This window comes from Gymnoscopelus microlampas, assembly GCF_963454915.1.
Source record: "Gymnoscopelus microlampas genome assembly, chromosome: 14".
NCBI classification, from domain to species: domain Eukaryota; kingdom Metazoa; phylum Chordata; class Actinopteri; order Myctophiformes; family Myctophidae; genus Gymnoscopelus; species Gymnoscopelus microlampas.
In genome coordinates, this window is record NC_139951.1 from 30,120,929 (window position 1) to 30,145,865 (window position 24,937).

Genomic DNA, 24,937 nt, shown 5'->3' on the forward strand with positions numbered 1-24,937 from the left:
CTAAACAACTAAATACAAAATAGAACGGAGCAGAATGGTCTGCCACTACCACTGTGTTTAACCTTTTTTTTATTAACTCAACCCTTTGTCTGTGTCCCCAGGTGGCAGGGGAGCGCTACGTTTACAAGTTTGTGTGCGAGCCTGAGGCCCTCATTTCCCTGGCCTTCCCTGACAATCAACGGCCCAGCCTGAAGGCTGAGTTTGAGCGCTACGTCAACGAGGAGGACACAGTGCCTCTGTCACACCTGGATGAGGCTGTCTCCTATCCCCCGGAGCAAGGCTCCCAAAACATGGGGCCCCAGCCCTACTCCAAAGGATACATGTACTAATGGCAACCCCACCCTCCTGCCTTCAGAAACCTTACTCTTGTCCCTACCCATCATCATACATGCCCCAATCCCCCATCTCTTGCACATGCCCACCCCATCCACGTGTATATAAGGCTACGGTGTTTTCTTTTTTGTTTTGTTTTTTGTTTAAATTAATCTCGATAGGGATCTTCTTTTTTTTTTTTTTTTTTTTTTTTGAGTTTGTAAGAGCTGCATTCCTCTCACTTCTGAGGCCTATTCAATCCATAAACATGATTGTGGTTAAAGAGATTGCTTAATAAAGACCCATATTACTACTCTAAGAAGACTCCAAGCTGCTCTTTCTTCTGTTACATGTGACCGAACACAGTGCTTGGTGCAGGTGCATGTAGGCCTTGTAGGCCCTGTTAATTTTTCAGTTTTTTACATATTATGAAGGTACAGAATATAATCTTTCAAATGATGTGTCATACATTGAAATCTGAAAATACTATTGCAACGTGTGTGAGTAAATCGCAATTTTAAGTGCTCCCCATGTATGTGAGATGCATGTGTGTCCAGTGTTTTTTCAAGAGAAACAAGCGGCCAGGTCTACAAAAACAAGCCCAAAAGAAGCGACTAGGCTGCATGATCACACACATGATCCCCAGCAACACACAACACAGAGTTAATATAGCATAAAAATCTGTTTTACCACTTGAACCCTATCTACATAGCCTATTCGAAAATAGACACGCTTGGGGGGGGGGGGGGGGGGGCATTTGCTATGCATACCATGTTTATACAAAATCAGGAAGGAAGCCCAAATAAGCAACTACACTCCAGAAACAGCCCAAAACGCAACCAATTTTTGGTAGTTGAAAAACAAGCCCAAAGTTGCTTATAAGCGGATCTTGGCAACACTGTGTCCCTGTGCATATTGGGACAGATGTGATGCAGTACTGACATGATACTGACCATGATACCGACCATGATATATCATGGTATCAACATTTGAAAATAAGCATACAAGTTACTTGCATACTTTATTCTTTTGAGGATCTAGTTATGGTTTTATTCAATATTGATAGAATATTTGGAGGAATGATAGCAAAAATATCAATTGGTGTAACCAAAAAAAAAACACCCTATCAACTAGTTGGGCATGATCTTACATTAGGAACCACGTTTGAACTGAACTGAAGCCAAACTAAAAGATGAACTGAGGTAAAATCAGGCAATTACCATTCTCTGATTCCACAGCAACCAGTAGAACTGATTTTATTTAAAAAACATGCACAGTGCATTTAGCTATGACTAGCTGCACAAAGCTATGGCTAGCATATGACTATGACTGACACCACTTGCTCAGTTCAAGGTGGTCTTATAAAAGATGTCACTGAATCCATGTAGCTTTCTAAACCAGCAACCAGTATATTGTGCCTGGGTAGCTCAGTTAGCAAAGCGTTCACCTTTTGAATCATACTTATTTCTGTTAATACTGGGCACACTGCCAGCTCAATCAGTGTATGATTATTCAATGTCAACAGATAAGATAAATAATCAACTAATAAGTGTTCTTTATAATTTGTTGTATAACTGTTGTTGCGTTGGTGTTGATTTAATTATTCAGGGCTGGTTTGTCACCACCTGTAGCCTATATGCCCAACTTATTTTTGGAATCACATAAAGAAGACGATATCATTTGTGTTCATGAGTTTGAGTTACTTGGGCTACAGGTTGGGAAAAGTAATCTAGAAACAAAAATTTCCAATCAAAAATCTCTCCATACAACGTCAATACAACGTCAAAGTCGACCTCTGTAACCACCAACCAACGCCGGAAAAAGACGTCCATACAGCATCGATACAGACCTTCAAAAAGACGTCCATGCAATGTCATTACGGATACAGACAGTCAAAAAGACATACAACATCGGGGGTTCTCCTTCCATTCCGACATCTCGCCACTCCGACTAGTGGCTTCCGCGTGCGGTTAGGGTTAGGGTTAGGTATAGGGTTCGTCAACGTCGGAAAGGCAACATGTCGGAAAGGCGAAATGCACCCACAACATCGATACGACATCCAAGTCAGACCTACAGGTCACAAAAAGACGCTGATGGGATTACTGAAAATGAATTAAGAAATGGTAATCAATAATGAAAAGATATGAATATGATTGCTATTAACTACCATTGGTATTAACTATTAACTTGCCTATATATATATTTGAAATATAAAAAGTGAATGCGTCAAAACATTCCCTTTAAATGTCCATTGCCATTGACAATGCATTGGGTGCTTAAAGTTAAATATTTAAAAAACTACAAATTATTTCAGAGTAAAAATCTCTTTATTTTTAAATTGTGAATCAAGTTTATAGGTTAACGTATGAAAAATGCTTTTTTGAGGTGCCAAAACCGGTCATCGACCTCCATTATACATTTCTGAACTTTTAAAGGAGTATATTTCTAAAACTATAAAACATTTCAAATATTCATGTTCAGGCAAACATGTCCACAGTAAGATGAACATTTTAAAGTTTGAATGGGGTTTCAATAATTTGTAGTTTTTTTTAACTCTAAGCGCCCAATACATTGTCGATGGCAATGGATATTTAATGGGGAAAACGTTAGCCTGATTATCAGACAGAAGCTGCGTGGAGCTTCAGTCTGACATTGGCTGCAGGGTCCGCGATTACCAGAGGGAGGGGATTCGAATTTCCCTAAACCAATCACAAGAGATTCACGGATCCGCCTACATCTGACGTTATCGTACAGCTTGTTTTAGCAGATATTCACTGATTTGCTTGTCGTTAGACCACTCCCACCTCCGACTCTGATTTGTCAGGTATCTCTTCGATCGCGAAAAGCCATAGGCTGACATTATAATGCCAGACCAAGAGGAGCTCACTCAGAGAGTGGGCGGGGTCTATGGTCAGGAACCAGGCTAGGAAAACGTACAAACAGATATATTCCAGTAGGTGGTGGTAATGCAACAACTACGGATGCTAACTGCCATAAAACACCAAAGTAGAAGAAGAAGAAAAAGAATCTGGTTTATGTTGTCCCCAAATTAGAGCCAAGGTGAGGATAATGTATATCAGCATGTAACCCTGTTAAAAACAAGAAAGTTAATGTGTTTGGAGCTGGGTTTTCACTCAGTATTTGTACCATAACCAGCTGACCTGAATAACTTATACAGCCTACTGTGGTGGGTTGTGGTGAGTACTAGCCCTGTCACAATATGTTAAATATTTAACCAAATAAAAGTATACTATATACGCGTCAATACTGATGTGTGTAGATCTGATATTTTCGACAAGTCACACCGTTGTATGACAAAGTATGAATCAAGCTTCAGCGTACGAGTGTTCAGAAATCTGATTAGAATTTCAACTCATTTCAAACCACTTCCAAGTGCCTTTAATTATTTGGGGGGAATGACCGTCACGTTCATGGAATGTCAATGTACAACGTTTCTTATGTCTGAATAGCTCCGTCGGAAGAGCTCTTGACTCGGAACAACAAGGTCATGTGATCGAATCCTGGGAATGGAAAATCAGCATGTGAGCAATCTGTCTCCCTGGGGTCTAGTGCTGTAACATAAATCATTTGAAAGATAAACATACATTTCTGAACTTTTAAAGGAGTACATCTCTAAAACTATAAAACATTTCAAATATTCATGTTCAGGCAAACATGTCCACAGTAAGATGAACATTTTAAAGTATGAATGAGGTTAATAGGCGTAAGTATGTAGTTGTAAGCCTGCCTTTAAATGTCCATTTGACGCATTAACAATGCATGGGACGCTTAAAGTTAAATATCTCCAAAACTACAAATCATTTCAAAGTAAAACATCTCAAGGATGCATGTCCACAGTAAGGTGGAATTTTTGAACGGTGAATGGAGTTTCTAGGTGAAAGTGTTTTTTTGAGGTCCCAAATTCTTCCATCGACCTCCATTATAAATCTCTGAACTTTTAAAGGAGTACAATTCTAAAATTATTAAACATTTCAAAGATTCCTTTTCAGGCAAACATGTCCACAGTAAGATGAACATTTTAAAGTATGAATGGGGTTACTAGCAGTAAGTATGTCGGATTAGTAGCCTGTACTCGTTTCCCTTTGCCACATCCACAATGCATGGGGCGCATAAAGTTAAATATCTCCCAAACTACAAATGATTTCAAAGAAAAAATCTCAAGCATGCATGTCCACAGTAAGGTGGAATTTTTGAACTGTGAATGGAGTTTCTAGGTGAAAGCGTTTTTTGTGTTTTTTTGATGTCCCAAATTCTTCCATCGACCTCCATTATAAATCTCTGAACTTTTAAAGGAGTACAATTCTAAAACTATTAAACATTTCAAAGATTCCATTTCAGGCAAACATGTCCACAGTAAGATGAACATTTTAAAGTATGAATGGGGTTACTAGCAGTAAGTATGTAGGATTAGTAGCCTGTACTCGTTTCCCTTTGCCGCATCCACAATGCATGGGGCGCTTAAAGTTAAATATCTCCCAAACTACAAATGATTTCAAAGAAAAAATCTCAAGCATGCGTGTCCACAGTAAGGTGAAATTTTTGAACTGTGAATGGAGTTTCTAGGTGAAAGTGTTTTTTTGTGTTTTTTTGAGGTCCCAAATTCTTCCATCGACCTCCATTATAAATCTCTGAACTTTTAAAGGAGTACAATTCTAAAACTATTAAACATTTCAAAGATTCCTTTTCAGGCAAACATGTCCACAGTAAGATGAACATTTTAAAGTATGAATGGGGTTACTAGCAGTAAGTATGTAGGATTAGTAGCCTGTACTCGTTTCCCTTTGCCGCATCCACAATGCATGGGGTGCTTAAAGTTAAATATCTCCCAAACTACAAATGATTTCAAAGAAAAAATCTCAAGCATGCATGTCCACAGTAAGTTGGAATTTTTGAACTGTGAATGAAGTTTCTAGGTGAAAGTGTTTTTTTGATGTCCCAAATTCTTCCATCGACCTCCATTATAAATCTCGGAACTTTTAAAGGAGTACACAGCACAGATGTACGCTCAGGCAAGGATAACTTTTATTACAGTTTGTAAAAGTGACAGTTTCATGCTCATTGTCTGATGTGACTTTAAGGTTGACATGTAAATCAGTGTGAATGCTAATGTGCACTTCATTGTCATCATCAATGTATGATTATTTGTCTAATTGTTTGTTTTTAATTTCACCTTTTCTTCAATAAAGCCCTGCCAACTACACCATATGGCCTGTTCCTTGGAGGAGTTAATGCAAAAAGGACTTTAGCTTGTTATTAATTCAGTTCCTACATTGACACAATAGTATATGAGAAAAGTCATACTAAACTCGTTCTGTGTCATAAAAAATGAAGTCATACAATACTATATAAACAAAATGCCATACTGTCCTGTCGTTAAAAAAATACTTTGTTCTTGTCAGCCTAAATTGTTCACAGCACAGCTATCTATTTTTATATTTAATTCTTGTGACTGGTGTGGTTGTCATGGTTACTAACCATGTGTCATGTTTGTCAGAATGATTGGAGGGCGGAGTGTGTCATCAGTGGAGATCTGGCCCATCTGGATTGTCCTCTATAAAAGAGGTGGTTGGACTTCATTCTTGTTCTCTCTCTCACCGTGAAGCTCACTGGGAGCACTCCAGCCTTTTGGATTTTGCTTGTTAAAGAACAAGATCACTGTGGTAGAGGTTTGGGTAGTTACCTTGTCATGATGTAACTCCAAAGGTGAACAAGAAATCTAAAATAATTGCTGTATAATAATTGAATAGAAATTGATCATTCAAAATATGCTCCTCATTGACATTGTACGGTGAAACGGCTCTCAAAGTCACTCTTTTAGCACGTAAACGAACACAAACAAAGCTGATTCAGTCAATATAGAACATCACCAAACCCAGTACTGTTTTTTTTTTTTTTTATAAAAATGTCAACTTCCTGTTGATTTTACTATTTGAAGATCCAGATCCGCGGATCCAGTCCGAGTTCTTTTTAATAAAAATAGCAAAATCAACAGGATGTTAGCATTTTTATTTAAAAAACAAACGGTACTGGGTTTGGTGATGTTCTATATAGTCTGAATCAACTTTATTTGTGTTCGTTTGTGCTAAAAGAGTGACTTTGAGAGCTGTTTCAGCCTACAATGTAATTCATTGAGGAGCATATTTTTTTATTATCAATGGAGCAATTATTTTAGATTTCTTGCCCACCTTTTGGAGATGCATCATGGCAAGGTAACTACACAACCCAAACCTCTACCAAAGTGGTCGTGCCCTTTAAGCTCTGTTAACCACCCCAGTATCCGTATTGTGGGTATAGCTTTAGCAGAAAATAGCCGATCGACAAGCTCACTGCGACACGTTGTGAGCTTTTCGATCGGCTATTTTCAGTCAAAACTTTCCTCATAATAACACAACACAAAACAGAAAATACACTAGTATTGAGCCCTGAGGCTCACCGGTTACCCATATGGGGTTAAGTTAATAAAAATGTAATAAAAGTTTTTTTCAGTCTATATTAGTAGCTTGATGACTAGTATTACAATTCTATTGTCTTTTTATGTCCAATGTATTTGTAATTAAATTCATAAGGTTAATATAAGTATAACTAAATGCATTTCAAATTAAATACGAATGTTACTTTTCAGGATCCCAATTCAAAAGTAGAAAAAAAAATCACACCCTGTGTGAAGGTAGCGGCGCCTTTGATACATTATGTCATCGATATGTGTTTATAATGTGTTTATAGCCAGAGCTCGATGAATGTTAGGGACCAAAAAAATCATCACTACAAAGTACTACCTAACTCTAAATTGCCTGAAACGTACTCCTAACAGGTTTTTGGGGGGACGATTTTGGCCTCCACACTTAGTGATTTTTTCGGATTTAACTTTCGTTTCGGTAGTGACAAACTTTCGTTTCGGTAGTGACCCAATGGTGAAAAAAAAAGTCACTACAAAGTACTACCAATCAACTCTAAATTGCCTGAAACGTACTCCTAACAGGTTTTTGGGGGTACGATTTTTTTTTTGGCCTCCTCACTTAGTGATTTTTGCGGATTTAACTTTCGTTTCGGTAAAATAAATTTTACCGAAACGAAAATTACCAATCAACTCTAAATTGCCTGAAACGTACTCCTAACAGGTTTTTGGGGCGACGATTTTGGCCTCCACACTTAGTGATTTTTTCGGATTTAACTTTCGTTTTGGTAAAATAAATTTACCAATCAACTCTAAATTGCCTGAAACGTACTCCTTACAGGTTTTTGGGGGGACGATTTTGGCCTCCACACTTAGTGATTTTTTCGGATTTAACTTTCGTTTCGGTAAAATAAATTTTACCGAAACGAAAATTACCAATCAACTCTAAATTGTTTCGGTAAAATAAATTTTACCGAAACGAAAATTACCAATCAATTCTAAATTGCCTGAAACGTACTCCTAACAGGTTTTTGGGGGGACGATTTTGGCCTCCACACTTAGTGATTCTTTTGGATTTAACTTTCGTTTCGGTAAAATACATTTTACCGAAACGAAACATTTTCCTGATTTTTTTGGGTAGGCTAGAAAATTGGAAAAATGGCAAAGACATTCTTTGATTTTTATTCTGGGATGAAAGATTTGGAAAAAAAACTATTTTGAGCTTTTCTCAGTGTCAGTCCCAAATCAAAAGAAGCCAAAATACTAAGCAGAATATCAGAAAAATTGAGCATTTTCCTGATTTTTTGGTGGGATAGAAAATTGAAAAAATGAAGCAATACGATACGATACGATACGATACGATACAACTTTATTGTCAGCTTTCACCAAAATTTGCTTTGTGTCCATGACGTCAATGTTCAAGATACAGGCAGGACATACACAATACATTACACAAAGTACATTACAGGACATACATCACAGAAGCAGACAGAAACAAGCAATGTTTTATTTAGGTTCTGAAATGAAAATCAGTAAGATAGACTTGAGAAGTGAATTCGAATTGAATCTCAGATTATACTAAGATACCTTCACAGGGCCCGGGGGATCTTAGTATAATCTGAGCTTCAAATTCGAAGTGAATATTTAAAAAATTGAGCAATATCTAATTTGGGGTCTGAAAGGAAAATCAGTAAAATAATTGTTTAAAAAGTGAATTGGAATAGAATGTGAGATTATTCTAAGATCCCCTGACCATGCATGCTTGAGATTTTTTCTTTTGAAATCATTTGTAGTTTTGGAGATATTTAACTTTAAGCGCCCCATTCATTGTCGATGCGGCAATGGACATTTAAAGACAGGCTTACAACTACATACTTACGCCTAGTAACCTCATTCATACTTTAAAATGTTCATCTTACTCTGGACATGTTTGCCTGAAAAGGAATCTTTGAAATGTTGCATAGTTTTAGAATTGTACTCCTTTAAAAGTTCCACCAGGAAACCTGTAACTCTCAGCCAACAGCATAGCTAAACTGGTAGAGCGTCTGTCCGAAGAGACCGAATTGGCCAGATTCGGTTTCAGTTACTAAGGTGGTGACTGGATTTGAACCAGGACACTCCTACAAGTTATTCTACGGATATCAGTCAATTTATCCGTTTCCCCAAGTACATACTTACGCCTAGTAACCTCATTCATACTTTAAAATGTTCATCTTACTCTGGACATGTTTGCCTGAAAAGGAATCTTTGAAATGTTGCATATTTTTAGAATTGTACTCCTTTAAAAGTTCAGAGTTTTTGAATGTTGGCGGATGGAAGGTTTTGGGACCTCAAAAAAACACTTTCACCTAGAAACTCCATTCACAGTTCAAAAATTCCCCCTTCTGTGGACATGCATCCTTGAGATGTTTTACTTTGAAATGATTTGTAGTTTTTGAAATATTTAACTTTAAGCGCCTAATGCATTGTCAATGGCAATGGATATTTAAAGGGAAAAGGGTACAAAGTTTTCAAGGCTAAGTTAACAGAACAAGTCAGAACCTCTGTGGTGCAGTGGTTTAGATACAGGACCTGCAACCAGAAGGTTACCGGTTCAAATTCAACCAGGACAGGTCTCCAACAAATACCTGACTCTTGCACCTTTATCTGATCTTTCACTGAACAGCGTGTAAGACACCATAGAAAGTATGTACCATGATGGAGCAGTGGTTAAGATTCAGGCCTTACAAACTGAAGGTCCTGAGTTCAAATCTCGCAAGGACATCTTTCTAACTTTTACCTGGGGCTTTTACCTTTATATAATCTTTCAGACAAATTCCACGCAAGTCAACAGAACATGTAAGGACCTCTGTGGTGCAGTGGTTTAGATACAGGACTTGCAACCAGAAGATTCCTGGTTCAAATCCAACTGGCACACTTTTTTTTCTTTCCCAAGACTCAAGACCCAAAAGAGTCTTGAGTCGAACCAATTACTCCCGCGGAGACATCAAATTTCTCTTTTGGGCCTTGAGTCCCAAGACTCAAGGCCCAAAAGAGAAATTTGATGTCTCCGCGGGAGTAATTGGTTCGACTCAAGACCCAAAAGAAGGTGAACTGACTGTAATGATTCAAAATGTCATATATAGAATAGAAACCCCATTCAAACTTTAAAATGTTCATCTTACTGTGAACATGTTTGCCTGAAAGGGAATCTTTGAAATGTTTAATAGTTTTAGAATTGTACTCCTTTAAAAGTTCAGAGATTTAGAATGGAGGTCGATGGACGAATTTGGGACCTCAAAAAAACACTTTCACCTAGAAACTCCATTCACAGTTCAAAAATTCCACCTTACTGTGGACATGCATGCTTGAGATTTTTTCTTTTGAAATCATTTGTAGTTTTGGAGATATTTAACTTTAAGCGCCCCATTCATTGTCGATGCGGCAATGGACATTTAAAGGCAGGCTTACAACTACATACTTACGCCTAGTAACCTCATTCATACTTTAAAATGTTCGTCTTACTCTGGACATGTTTGCCTGAAAAGGAATCTTTGAAATGTTGCATAGTTTTAGAATTGTACTCCTTTAAAAGTTCAGAGATTTAGAATGGAGGCGGATGGAAGGTTAGGGTTAGGCTATAGGGACCTCAAAAAAACACGTTCACCTAGAAACTCCATTCACAGTTCAAATATTCCACCTTACTGTGGACATGCATGTGTGACAGGGTCAAAGCAGGGGGGTGAAACCAAATTGTAACATTTTTTATTGATGATGAAAAACCTGTATTACGCACTTAAAAACATCATTCTCTTAACTATATTTCTGCACTGCATGTTTTATGGTTGACAATGTATTTCCCCCCGGTCCCCGAGCCACTTGACATTGGACTCCCCTATAGGCTGTGTGACATTGGCCTTGTGACAGCGGACGGCCAATGTCCCCAGGTCACGCTGGTGGCAGAGCGAATGAGGGCGGAGTAGGGTGTGGCCCACCTTATTCAAAAGTGAGCGCGAGCCACTTGGACAGCAGAGAGACAGGCATACAGGGCAGTGTGGAAGTGACAGCCAGAAGGGACGGTTGTGCACAGGAGGAGCAGACATACCACGGAGCAGAGGTGGGGAATACAGTGATCGCGGCACGTACCAAGCCACCAGCAGCGGACGGTGAGCAGACGGCGCAGTAGCAGCAGAGACGGGGAGGACAGACAGACGAACCAAGGAACGGAGGAGAGGTCCAGTGGCGATAACGTTGCGCGCTTCACACCCTCAAAGCCAGACGTACAGTCTGGCGGGCGAGTAAGTGTCCTTCTATGCAACGTTACCTTTATAAACCCACGGTCCTAAACCTCATATGTGAAATATACCTGAACAGATGAACTGGTTCTAGTTTCTATGATTGCAGGCAATACGCACGAAGACAAGAAGAGACAGTGATTCCTGGCCTAAACCCCCGCTCCAGTTAAACCCCATATAAGGACATTCCCACCTTTTGCATTGAACCGTGATGAGTATATGACATATAGCAATTGAATTGGCACTTGGCACTTTACTGCTTCAGTAATAGTTGGCACTTTAACGCTAAATTCATTATTTATTTGCTATAGTTTGCACAAGCCCTGTCTGTTTTTAGTGTTTGGTGATTGTCTGTATTCCTGTATTTTAGTTAGTTAGTGGGCGCATTAGGAGGTTGAGGTTTTAGAATTAGTGTTATATTTTGTTTATGCTTTTCAATATTTTATGGCTTATAGACGCCACTGTATTAGCTTAATAAAATAGATTACCTTTTTATACAAACCTGTTTCCGTCCAGCTTTCTCCAAGGGATATGTGTTGAAGTGTTGTTCTCATTTAAAAGTATTGTACTTACCTGGGTAAACTCGAACCTGTGAATAGCCTAAGAAAGAGTGTTACAGAGGACCCTACCTCTTAAATAAAAAGGTGGCGTAGTCTTGCAGTACCTAACAAACAGTATTATTCTCACAGTAATTACGCACCCCGCACTTTACCGTGCAACTGATATTTTATTGTTGTGAGTTTAATGTGTATTGTTATTTATTTATTATTGAGACAAAGTAAAGAGTGTCAGCATTCTAAAAAGAAGTGGCAAGTTACATGTGACAACCTGGCCACCGTCACATATTTGGCGTAGCGCGGCAGGACTGGGTAGAGAACAACACAAAATCCCTAAGAGAAACTGTATTGAAATTTTGCTGTTTTGCTGCTTTTTGTTTTGTTTTGTTTGGTTGAATCAAGAAAGTAATGATGATGATGCCAGTGTATCCAGGGGCACCGTGGCTACCTAAGTTTTCGGGCATAGAAGGTGAGGAGAAATACAGGGAATGGAGAGAACAGATTAAAGGATTATTGGGCACTCAGGATTTAACAGAGGAGAAAAAAGTTGCTTTTGTAGTACAGACCCTTACTGAGGAAGCTAAGCGACAAATTAGTGTAATTGACAAGGAAGATCGCAATACAGTGGCCAAAGTCTTTAAATGTTTAGACACGTTGTATAAAACATCTGTTTCTGCTTCCCAAGCTCGTGCCTTGTTCTATGGCTGTGCGCAACGCGCAGGCGAAAGTGTGCAGGCTTATATTTTGAGGCTTAGAGAGTTGTTCTGCGGGCTGCGGCGGCTCGACCCAGACACCGCTCCCTCCGATGCCATTCTGCGAGAGCAGTTACTTGTAGGACTGTCTGAAGGCCCTCTGGGTCAAGCCTTAAGAATATATGCCCGTCGAAACCCCACAGAAGACTTCGCCGCCCTAAAAAATGAGGCCTTCCTACTAGACACTGAACATAGAAGAGAAGGGACTGCTGAAATCTTGTGCCATGCTGTTAAACCTGTCTCTATCCCAACACCCTCACAGGAATCTGAATGGAGAGAGAAACTGAAACAGGAGATTATGGAAGACGTCAAATCGCAAATGCAGGGGTTTACGCAGGAGCTCATGAAAGAGATCAGACCGCTCCTTCGACCCAACACCACCGATACACGACCTCGCGGTTCGCCTCCATCTGAACGACGCCGGGAGCCGTACCAACGCAACGAGTGGGATGAGGGAGGTAGGCCGATCTGTAGGAGCTGTAGGCAGTCTGGGCACATTGCTCGCTTTTGTAAATCTGACCCCAATCATTTAAACTAGTACGCCCTGTCGCCGAGGTCCGGGAGACAGGGGTGCAGCGCGCACTCGCCAGATCAAGGGCTAATGAAGTGTTTATTGGGGACTGTCCGACTATTGGGATCACTATGGGAGGAGTCCACTTAAGGGGGTTACTGGATACTGGGTCACAAGTCACATTAATGCAGCAAAGCTTATTTGAGGAAAAATTCTCACACCTAACGTTGGGAAATGGGCCCCTTGTTTTTAAATTACGCGCCGCTAATGGTCTTGACTTACCGTACACTGGCTATGCCATATTGGACCTAGAGCTGGAGGGAATGAAGATCCCAGGGAGAGGAGTTGTAATCGTGAAAGATGAACATTGTACTCAACCGCTGATTATTGGGATGAATGTCGTGAACGCTGTATGGCATGCCCTCTTTAAATGGCCTGGGAGGCCTGTGTTTCCATGTCAGCAGGGAAGGACGCTGTGGAAGGACGCATTCGCCACCTGTAGGAGGGTGGAGGCAGTGACGAACGAAGATGGGTCCATCGGTTATGTGTGGCCGGTCGGCCGGCGGAAGATTCGAATCCCCGCGCAGAGTGAAGTGATGATCTGGGGCCACGCTTGGAGAGGACCAAATGGAGCGGACTACGAGGCCTTGATGGAAGCCTTGCCGGATGGAAAAGATTTGGGAGTGGCCCGTGCCCTCGTCACGGTGCGCCACGGACGTGTTCCCATACGAGTGTGCAACCCACACGCATATAGTCTGGTCCTGGACCGCCACCAGAAGCTGGGGAGGCTGTACCCGGTGGAAGAAGCGGATGTCCGAGGCGGCAGGGACCTGAGCCTGTCCCTGGGGACCGACGGAGAGGTGGAAGTGGCCGTAATCAGTGTGGAAGATGATGGACCACTGAAGACCCTGCCCGAAGAGATGGAAGTGTTGACGGAGCGTGATGACCTGCCGGAGGCGCAGAAGAGAGAGTTACACGAGATGTTGTGTCGGTGGAAGAAGGTGTTCGCCATCCATGACGAGGATTTCGGACGGACGGACGTCGTGCAACACCAGATACCGACCGGAGACGCGGCACCCATACGAGAGCGACACCGGCCGTTGCCGCCCTCCATGTACCGGGAGATGAAGACCCTCCTGAATGAGATGCTGGAGAAGGGAGTCATCAAGGAGAGTTGCAGTCCGTGGGCGGCACCTATCGTACTGGTCAAGAAGAAAGATGGCAGCTGGAGGTTCTGCGTCGACTACAGGAAACTTAACGCCGTGACGCACAAGGACGCCTTCCCCCTACCCAGGATAGAAGAGACGCTCACCAGCCTGACGAAGGCGCAATGGTTCTCCACGTTAGACCTGGCCAGCGGGTATTGGCAAGTAGGAATGGATCCCCGGGACCGGGAGAAGACCGCCTTTACGACCCCGCTGGGCCTGTTCGAGTTTCAACGCATGCCGTTCGGGCTTTGTAATGCGCCCGCGACGTTCCAGAGGCTGATGCAGCAGTGTCTGAGTGGTCAGGTGACAGAATCCTTGCTGGTATATCTTGATGACATTATAGTATATTCACCTGACTTCTCCTCTCATCTACAGCACCTCGAGCTCGTCTTCCAACGCCTGTGGAGACATGGACTGAAGCTGCGGTTAGACAAATGCAAACTTCTGCGGAGGGAAGTGCAATTTCTGGGCCATGTCGTGGACAAAGAGGGAGTGCGGCCCGATCCGGAGAAAGTGGTGGCAGTGCGGGACTGGACACCACCCTCAACGGTCCGCGAGGTCCGCGCGTTTCTAGGTCTAGCGGGTTACTATAGGCGTTTCGTGTCCTCTTTTGCTGCTATAGCACGACCCTTAAACAACTTATTGATAGGAATCCCAAATGACGTAAAATCCCACCAGTGTAAAGTCGAGTGGACTTCGGAGTGCCAGCGGGCGTTTGATGCGTTAAAGAGTGCCCTCACACAAGCCCCGGTGTTAGCGTATGCGGATTATACACAGCCTTTTGTGGTTTACACTGATGCGAGTGGCCGTGGGTTGGGAGCGGTTCTAGCCCAGGTCCAAGACGGTCACGAACGTGTAATAGCTTATGCAAGCCGCAGTCTCCACCCGACCGAGCAGAATGACGCAAATTATAGCTCGTTCAAATTGGAGCTTTTGGCCCTTAAATGGGCCGTGACCGAGAAGTTTAAAGATTATCTCACTGGCGCTCGATTCACAATATTCACGGACAATAACCCTGTTGCGCATCTCCAAACGGCTAGATTGGGAGCTGTGGAACAACGGTGGGCTGCTCAACTTGCGTCGTTTACTTTCGACATCAAGTATCGACCGGGCAAAAACAACGCCAACGCTGATGCCCTATCGCGGTTCCCAGTGCAGCCTGTAGATGTGGCGGCTGTACAATCGACGCCAGCAGCCCGGGAGGATGAGTGGAGAGAGACGCAGGATCGGGATCCAGATGTGCAGGTGGTGAAGAGGTGCGTGGAACGGGGGAGAGCCCCTAATATGGTGGAGAGGAAGAATTGGACTCGGGGAGCGCGGCAACTGTTACGCCAGTGGAACAAACTGATTATACGAAATCATGTGTTATATAGGAAGGTGACCGATCCTTATACCAAAGAACAATACTCACAGATCATTTGTCCAGGTTCACGCAGAGAGGAGGTATGGAGAGGAATCCACACGGCCGCGGCGCATGCTGGGTTGGAGAGGACCTTGGCCCAGCTGCGACGTCGGTTCTATTGGCCAGGCATGGAGGGAGCGGTGCGTCAGTTACAACAGGGTTGTGTCGCCTGCAGCCTGCAGAGGAACAGGTCAGAGCCTCGGGCCCCCTTACAACCCTTTGAAGTCTCATATCCACTAGAAGTAATAGCCATTGATTTCCTCACATTAGGTAGGCCTGCTGATGCGTGGCAAAACATTCTGGTAGCTACTGACTTATTCACCCGTTATAGTTGGGCTATTGCCACCCGAGACCAGACTGCGCACACCACTGTCCGTGCGTTATGGACGCATATTATCCAGCCGTTCGGCTGTCCGGCCCGGTTCCACTCAGATCGAGGCCCCAACTTCGAGTCCGAGTTAATGCACCATTTATGTCAGACTTATGGTATTGCAAAAAGTCGCACCACTCCGTACCACCCGGCTGGGAACGGTGGAGTGGAACGATTTAATCAGACATTACTGAACATGTTGCGATCACTAGACACTGATAAACAAGGAAGATGGAATGAGCACTTACCCGAGTTAGTTCATGCTTATAACAACACGATCCATAGTGCTACGGGTTATGCCCCCGCCTACTTAATGTTTGGCCGACATTTGAGGCGCCCTATAGATGTCCAGTTAGGAGTGCAGTCAGCGCAAGAGCGCATGGGAGTGGGTGGCTGGGTACAGGACCACCAACAGAGAATGGCGACAGCTTATAGGACCGCAGGGGAGAGGATGGGAGAAACGGCCAAGAGGAGAAAGCAGGTTTATGACCGTAGGGCCGGTATTACACCCCTATTACCAGGAGAGAGAGTGTGGATTCGAAATAGGAAGAGAGATGGCCAGGGGAAATTGAGTACGTGGTGGGACCCCGAGCCTTACGCAGTGATGGAACAGGTGGGAGCTACGGGGTTGGTGTACCGAGTCAGACCCGAGAAGGGGGGGCGAGAAAAGACCATACATAGAAATGCGTTGAAAGTGTGTGTAGCCCCCAGGTCGCCCCACGAGGACCCCCCAGCTGTAGTGCAGCCCGAGCAGGTAGAAGCAACAACGCCGCAGTATTATGGGTTTCTCTCCGTCCCGAGAGCACCAGATGAGCCACGGCGCTCGGGAAGAGCAAATATAGGCCAGCCACCCCAGAGGTATGGACATGATTAGGGACAGTTGCAGGGACTGGCAACGGAAAAGTGGGGGGGGATGTGACAGGGTCAAAGCAGGGGGGTGAAACCAAATTGTAACATTTTTTATTGATGATGAAAAACCTGTATTACGCACTTAAAAACATCATTCTCTTAACTATATTTCTGCACTGCATGTTTTATGGTTGACAATGTATTTCCCCCCGGTCCCCGAGCCACTTGACATTGGACTCCCCTATAGGCTGTGTGACATTGGCCTTGTGACAGCGGACGGCCAATGTCCCCAGGTCACGCTGGTGGCAGAGCGAATGAGGGCGGAGTAGGGTGTGGCCCACCTTATTCAAAAGTGAGCGCGAGCCACTTGGACAGCAGAGAGACAGGCATACAGGGCAGTGTGGAAGTGACAGCCAGAAGGGACGGTTGTGCACAGGAGGAGCAGACATACCACGGAGCAGAGGTGGGGAATACAGTGATCGCGGCACGTACCAAGCCACCAGCAGCGGACGGTGAGCAGACGGCGCAGTAGCAGCAGAGACGGGGAGGACAGACAGACGAACCAAGGAACGGAGGAGAGGTCCAGTGGCGATAACGTTGCGCGCTTCACACCCTCAAAGCCAGACGTACAGTCTGGCGGGCGAGTAAGTGTCCTTCTATGCAACGTTACCTTTATAAACCCACGGTCCTAAACCTCATATGTGAAATATACCTGAACAGATGAACTGGTTCTAGTTTCTATGATTGCAGGCAATACGCACGAAGACAAGAAGAGACAGTGATTCCTGGCCTAAACCCCCGCTCCAGTTAAACCCCATATAAGGACATTCCCACCTTTTGCATTGAACCGTGATGAGTATATGACATATAGCAATTGAATTGGCACTTGGCACTTTACTGCTTCAGTAATAGTTGGCACTTTAACGCTAAATTCATTATTTATTTGCTATAGTTTGCACAAGCCCTGTCTGTTTTTAGTGTTTGGTGATTGTCTGTATTCCTGTATTTTAGTTAGTTAGTGGGCGCATTAGGAGGTTGAGGTTTTAGAATTAGTGTTATATTTTGTTTATGCTTTTCAATATTTTATGGCTTATAGACGCCACTGTATTAGCTTAATAAAATAGATTACCTTTTTATACAAACCTGTTTCCGTCCAGCTTTCTCCAAGGGATATGTGTTGAAGTGTTGTTCTCATTTAAAAGTATTGTACTTACCTGGGTAAACTCGAACCTGTGAATAGCCTAAGAAAGAGTGTTACAGAGGACCCTACCTCTTAAATAAAAAGGTGGCGTAGTCTTGCAGTACCTAACAAACAGTATTATTCTCACAGTAATTACGCACCCCGCACTTTACCGTGCAACTGATATTTTATTGTTGTGAGTTTAATGTGTATTGTTATTTATTTATTATTGAGACAAAGTAAAGAGTGTCAGCATTCTAAAAAGAAGTGGCAAGTTACATGTGACAACCTGGCCACCGTCACACATGCTTGAGATTTTTTCTTTTGAAATCATTTGTAGTTTTGGAGATATTTAACTTTAAGCGCCCCATTCATTGTCGATGCGGCAATGGACATTTAAAGGCAGGCTTACAACTACATACTTACGCCTAGTAACCTCATTCATACTTTAAAATGTTCGTCTTACTCTGGACATGTTTGCCTGAAAAGGAATCTTTGAAATGTTGCATAGTTTTAGAATTGTACTCCTTTAAAAGTTCAGAGATTTAGAATGGAGGCGGATGGAAGGTTAGGGTTAGGGTATAGGGACCTCAAAAAAACACGTTCACCTAGAAACTCCATTCACAGTTCAAAAATTCCACCTTACTGTGGACATGCATGCTTGAGATTTTTTCTTTTGAAATCATTTGTAGTTTTGGAGATATTTAACTTTAAGCGCCCCATTCATTGTCGATGCGGCAATGGACATTTAAAGGCAGGCTTACAACTACATACTTACGCCTAGTAACCTCATTCATACTTTAAAATGTTCGTCTTACTCTGGACATGTTTGCCTGAAAAGGAATCTTTGAAATGTTGCATAGTTTTAGAATTGTACTCCTTTAAAAGTTCAGAGATTTAGAATGGAGGCGGATGGAAGGTTAGGGTTAGGGTATAGGGACCTCAAAAAAACACGTTCACCTAGAAACTCCATTCACAGTTCAAAAATTCCACCTTACTGTGGACATGCATGCTTGAGATTTTTTCTTTTGAAATCATTTGTAGTTTTGGAGATATTTAACTTTAAGCGCCCCATTCATTGTCGATGCGGCAATGGACATTTAAAGGCAGGCTTACAACTACATACTTACGCCTAGTAACCTCATTCATACTTTAAAATGTTCGTCTTACTCTGGACATGTTTGCCTGAAAAGGAATCTTTGAAATGTTGCATAGTTTTAGAATTGTACTCCTTTAAAAGTTCAGAGATTTAGAATGGAGGCGGATGGAAGGTTAGGGTTAGGCTATAGGGACCTCAAAAAAACACGTTCACCTAGAAACTCCATTCACAGTTCAAAAATTCCACCTTACTGTGGACATGCATGCTTGAGATTTTTTCTTTTGAAATCATTTGTAGTTTTGGAGATATTTAACTTTAAGCGCCCCATTCATTGTCGATGCGGCAATGGACATTTAAAGGCAGGCTTACAACTACATACTTACGCCTAGTAACCTCATTCATACTTTAAAATGTTCGTCTTACTCTGGACATGTTTGCCTGAAAAGGAATCTTTGAAATGTTGCATAGTTTTAGAATTGTACTGCTTTAAAAGTTCCACCAGGAAACCTGTAACTCTCAGCCAACAGCATAGCTAAACTGGTAGAGCGTCTGTCCGAAGAGACCGAATTGGCCAGATTCGGTTTCAGTTACTAAGGTGGTGACTGGATTTGAACCAGGACACTCCTACAAGTTATTCTACGGATATCAGTCAATTTATCCGTTGCCCCAAGTACATACTTACGCCTAGTAACCTCATTCATACTTTAAAATGTTCATCTTACTCTGGACATGTTTGCCTGAAAAGGAATCTTTGAAATGTTGCATAGTTTTAGAATTGTACTCCTTTAAAAGTTCCACCAGGAAACCTGGTTTCATTCATTGTCGATGCGGCAATGGACATTTAAAGGCAGGCTTACAACTACATACTTACGCCTAGTAACCTCATTCATACTTTAAAATGTTCATCTTACTCTGGACATGTTTGCCTGAAAAGGAATCTTTGAAATGTTGCATATTTTTAGAATTGTACTCCTTTAAAAGTTCAGAGTTTTTGAATGTTGGCGGATGGAAGGTTTTGGGACCTCAAAAAAACACTTTCACCTAGAAACTCCATTCACAGTTCAAAAATTCCCCCTTCTGTGGACATGCATCCTTGAGATGTTTTACTTTGAAATGATTTGTAGTTTTTGAAATATTTAACTTTAAGCGCCTAATGCATTGTCAATGGCAATGGATATTTAAAGGGAAAAGGGTACAAAGTTTTCAAGGCTAAGATAACAGAATAAGTCAGAACCTCTGTGGTGCAGTGGTTTAGATACAGGACCTGCAACCAGAAGGTTACCGGTTCAAATCCAACCAGGACAGGTCTCCAACAAATACCTGACTCTTGCACCTTTATCTGATCTTTCACTGAACAGCGTCTAAGACACCATAGAAAGTATGTACCATGATGGAGCAGTGGTTAAGATTCAGGCCTTACACACTGAAGGTCCTGAGTTCAAATCTCGCAAGGACATCTTTCTAACTTTTACCTGGGGCTTTTACCTTTATATAATCTTTCAGACAAATTCCACGCAAGTCAACAGAACATGTAAGGACCTCTGTGGTGCAGTGGTTTAGATACAGGACTTGCAACCAGAAGATTCCTGGTTCAAATCCAACTGGCACACTTTTTTTTCTTTCCCAAGACTCAAGACCCAAAAGAGTCTTGAGTCGAACCAATTACTCCCGCGGAGACATCAAATTTCTCTTTTGGGCCATGAGTCCCAAGACTCAAGGCCCAAAAGAGAAATTTGATGTCTCCGCGGGAGTAATTGGTTCGACTCAAGACCCAAAAGAAGGTGAACTGACTGTAATGATTAAAAATGTCATATATAGAATAGAAACCCCATTCAAACTTTAAAATGTTCATCTTACTGTGAACATGTTTGCCTGAAAGGGAATCTTTGAAATGTTTAATAGTTTTAGAATTGTACTCCTTTAAAAGTTCAGAGATTTAGAATGGAGGTCGATGGACGAATTTGGGACCTCAAAAAAACACTTTCACCTAGAAACTCCATTCACAGTTAAAAAATTCCACCTTACTGTGGACATGCATGCTTGAGATTTTTTCTTTTGAAATCATTTGTAGTTTTGGAGATATTTAACTTTAAGCGCCCCATTCATTGTCGATGCGGCAATGGACATTTAAAGGCAGGCTTACAACTACATACTTACGCCTAGTAACCTCATTCATACTTTAAAATGTTCGTCTTACTCTGGACATGTTTGCCTGAAAAGGAATCTTTGAAATGTTGCATAGTTTTAGAATTGTACTCCTTTAAAAGTTCAGAGATTTAGAATGGAGGCGGATGGAAGGTTAGGGTTAGGGTATAGGGACCTCAAAAAAACACGTTCACCTAGAAACTCCATTCACAGTTCAAAAATTCCACCTTACTGTGGACATGCATGCTTGAGATTTTTTCTTTTGAAATCATTTGTAGTTTTGGAGATATTTAACTTTAAGCGCCCCATTCATTGTCGATGCGGCAATGGACATTTAAAGGCAGGCTTACAACTACATACTTACGCCTAGTAACCTCATTCATACTTTAAAATGTTCGTCTTACTCTGGACATGTTTGCCTGAAAAGGAATCTTTGAAATGTTGCATAGTTTTAGAATTGTACTCCTTTAAAAGTTCAGAGATTTAGAATGGAGGCGGATGGAAGGTTAGGGTTAGGCTATAGGGACCTCAAAAAAACACGTTCACCTAGAAACTCCATTCACAGTTCAAAAATTCCACCTTACTGTGGACATGCATGCTTGAGATGTTTTCTTTTGAAATCATTTGTAGTTTTGGAGATATTTAACTTTAAGCGCCCCATTCATTGTCGATGCGGCAATGGACATTTAAAGGCAGGCTTACAACTACATACTTACGCCTAGTAACCTCATTCATACTTTAAAATGTTCGTCTTACTCTGGACATGTTTGCCTGAAAAGGAATCTTTGAAATGTTGCATAGTTTTAGAATTGTACTCCTTTAAAAGTTCAGAGATTTAGAATGGAGGTCGATGGACGAATTTGGGACCTCAAAAAAACACTTTCACCTAGAAACTCCATTCACAGTTCAAAAATTCCACCTTACTGTGGACATGCATGCTTGAGATTTTTTCTTTTGAAATCATTTGTAGTTTTGGAGATATTTAACTTTAAGCGCCCCATTCATTGTCGATGCGGCAATGGACATTTAAAGGCAGGCTTACAACTACATACTTACGCCTAGTAACCTCATTCATACTTTAAAATGTTCGTCTTACTCTGGACATGTTTGCCTGAAAAGGAATCTTTGAAATGTTGCATAGTTTTAGAATTGTACTCCTTTAAAAGTTCCACCAGGAAACCTGGTTTCATTCATTGTCGATGCGGCAATGGACATTTAAAGGCAGGCTTACAACTACATACTTACGCCTAGTAACCTCATTCATACTTTAAAATGTTCATCTTACTCTGGACATGTTTGCCTGAAAAGGAATCTTTGAAATGTTGCATATTTTTAGAATTGTACTCCTTTAAAAGTTCAGAGTTTTTGAATGTTGGCGGATGGAAGGTTTTGGGACCTCAAAAAAACACTTTCACCTAGAAACTCCATTCACAGTTCAAAAATTCCCCCTTCTGTGGACTTGCATCCTTGAGATGTTTTACTTTGAAATGATTTGTAGTTTTTGAAATATTTAACTTTAAGCGCCTAATGCATTGTCAATGGCAATGGATATTTAAAGGGAAAAGGGTACAAAGTTTTCAAGGCTAAGATAACAGAATAAGTCAGAACCTCTGTGGTGCAGTGGTTTAGATACAGGACCTGCAACCAGAAGGTTACCGGTTCAAATCCAACCAGGACAGGTCTCCAACAAATACCTGACTCTTGCACCTTTTTCTGATCTTTCACTGAACAGCGTCTAAGACACCATAGAAAGTATGTACCATGATGGAGCAGTGGTTAAGATTCAGGCCTTACACACTGAAGGTCCTGAGTTCAAATCTCGCAAGGACATCTTTCTAACTTTTACCTGGGGCTTTTACCTTTATATAATCTTTCAGACAAATTCCACGCAAGTCAACAGAACATGTAAGGACCTCTGTGGTGCAGTGGTTTAGATACAGGACTTGCAACCAGAAGATTCCTGGTTCAAATCCAACTGGCACACTTTTTTTTCTTTCCCAAGACTCAAGACCCAAAAGAGTCTTGAGTCGAACCAATTACTCCCGCGGAGACATCAAATTTCTCTTTTGGGCCATGAGTCCCAAGACTCAAGGCCCAAAAGAGAAATTTGATGTCTCCGCGGGAGTAATTGGTTCGACTCAAGACCCAAAAGAAGGTGAACTGACTGTAATGATTAAAAATGTCATATATAGAATAGAAACCCCATTCAAACTTTAAAATGTTCATCTTACTGTGAACATGTTTGCCTGAAAGGGAATCTTTGAAATGTTTAATAGTTTTAGAATTGTACTCCTTTAAAAGTTCAGAGATTTAGAATGGAGGTCGATGGACGAATTTGGGACCTCAAAAAAACACTTTCACCTAGAAACTCCATTCACAGTTCAAAAATTCCACCTTACTGTGGACATGCATGCTTGAGATTTTTTCTTTTGAAATCATTTGTAGTTTTGGAGATATTTAACTTTAAGCGCCCCATTCATTGTCGATGCGGCAATGGACATTTAAAGGCAGGCTTACAACTACATACTTACGCCTAGTAACCTCATTCATACTTTAAAATGTTCGTCTTACTCTGGACATGTTTGCCTGAAAAGGAATCTTTGAAATGTTGCATAGTTTTAGAATTGTACTCCTTTAAAAGTTCAGAGATTTAGAATGGAGGCGGATGGAAGGTTAGGGTTAGGGTATAGGGACCTAAAAAAAACACGTTCACCTAGAAACTCCATTCACAGTTCAAAAATTCCACCTTACTGTGGACATGCATGCTTGAGATTTTTTCTTTTGAAATCATTTGTAGTTTTGGAGATATTTAACTTTAAGCGCCCCATTCATTGTCGATGCGGCAATGGACATTTAAAGGCAGGCTTACAACTACATACTTACGCCTAGTAACCTCATTCATACTTTAAAATGTTCGTCTTACTCTGGACATGTTTGCCTGAAAAGGAATCTTTGAAATGTTGCATAGTTTTAGAATTGTACTCCTTTAAAAGTTCAGAGATTTAGAATGGAGGCGGATGGAAGGTTAGGGTTAGGCTATAGGGACCTCAAAAAAACACGTTCACCTAGAAACTCCATTCACAGTTCAAAAATTCCACCTTACTGTGGACATGCATGCTTGAGATTTTTTCTTTTGAAATCATTTGTAGTTTTGGAGATATTTAACTTTAAGCGCCCCATTCATTGTCGATGCGGCAATGGACATTTAAAGGCAGGCTTACAACTACATACTTACGCCTAGTAACCTCATTCATACTTTAAAATGTTCGTCTTACTCTGGACATGTTTGCCTGAAAAGGAATCTTTGAAATGTTGCATAGTTTTAGAATTGTACTCCTTTAAAAGTTCAGAGATTTAGAATGGAGGCGGATGGAAGGTTAGGGTTAGGCTATAGGGACCTCAAAAAAACACGTTCACCTAGAAACTCCATTCACAGTTCAAAAAATCCACCTTACTGTGGACATGCATGCTTGAGATTTTTTCTTTTGAAATCATTTGTAGTTTTGGAGATATTTAACTTTAAGCGCCCCATTCATTGTCGATGCGGCAATGGACATTTAAAGGCAGGCTTACAACTACATACTTACGCCTAGTAACCTCATTCATACTTTAAAATGTTCGTCTTACTCTGGACATGTTTGCCTGAAAAGGAATCTTTGAAATGTTGCATAGTTTTAGAATTGTACTCCTTTAAAAGTTCAGAGATTTAGAATGGAGGTCGATGGACGAATTTCGGACCTCAAAAAAACACTTTCACCTAGAAACTCCATTCACAGTTCAAAAATTCCACCTTACTGTGGACATGCATGCTTGAGATTTTTTCTTTTGAAATCATTTGTAGTTTTGGAGATATTTAACTTTAA

The 24,937-nt window shown here is 41.5% G+C and overlaps 1 protein-coding gene across 3 annotated transcripts in view; it reads left to right on the top strand.

The window, feature by feature from the left end:
- The window catches only part of etv4 (ETS variant transcription factor 4), a 40,790-nt gene extending 40,165 nt beyond the window's left edge, over window positions 1–625 (top strand). For all 3 annotated transcript variants that reach the window (XM_084077791.1, XM_084077792.1, XM_084077793.1), the window contains one exon: window positions 102–625. In XM_084077791.1, the coding sequence (XP_083933917.1) occupies window positions 102–329 (228 nt within the window). In that variant the 3' untranslated portion in view covers window positions 330–625. The remainder of the gene's footprint in view (window positions 1–101) is intronic.
- Window positions 626–24,937: the final 24,312 nt, after the last annotated feature.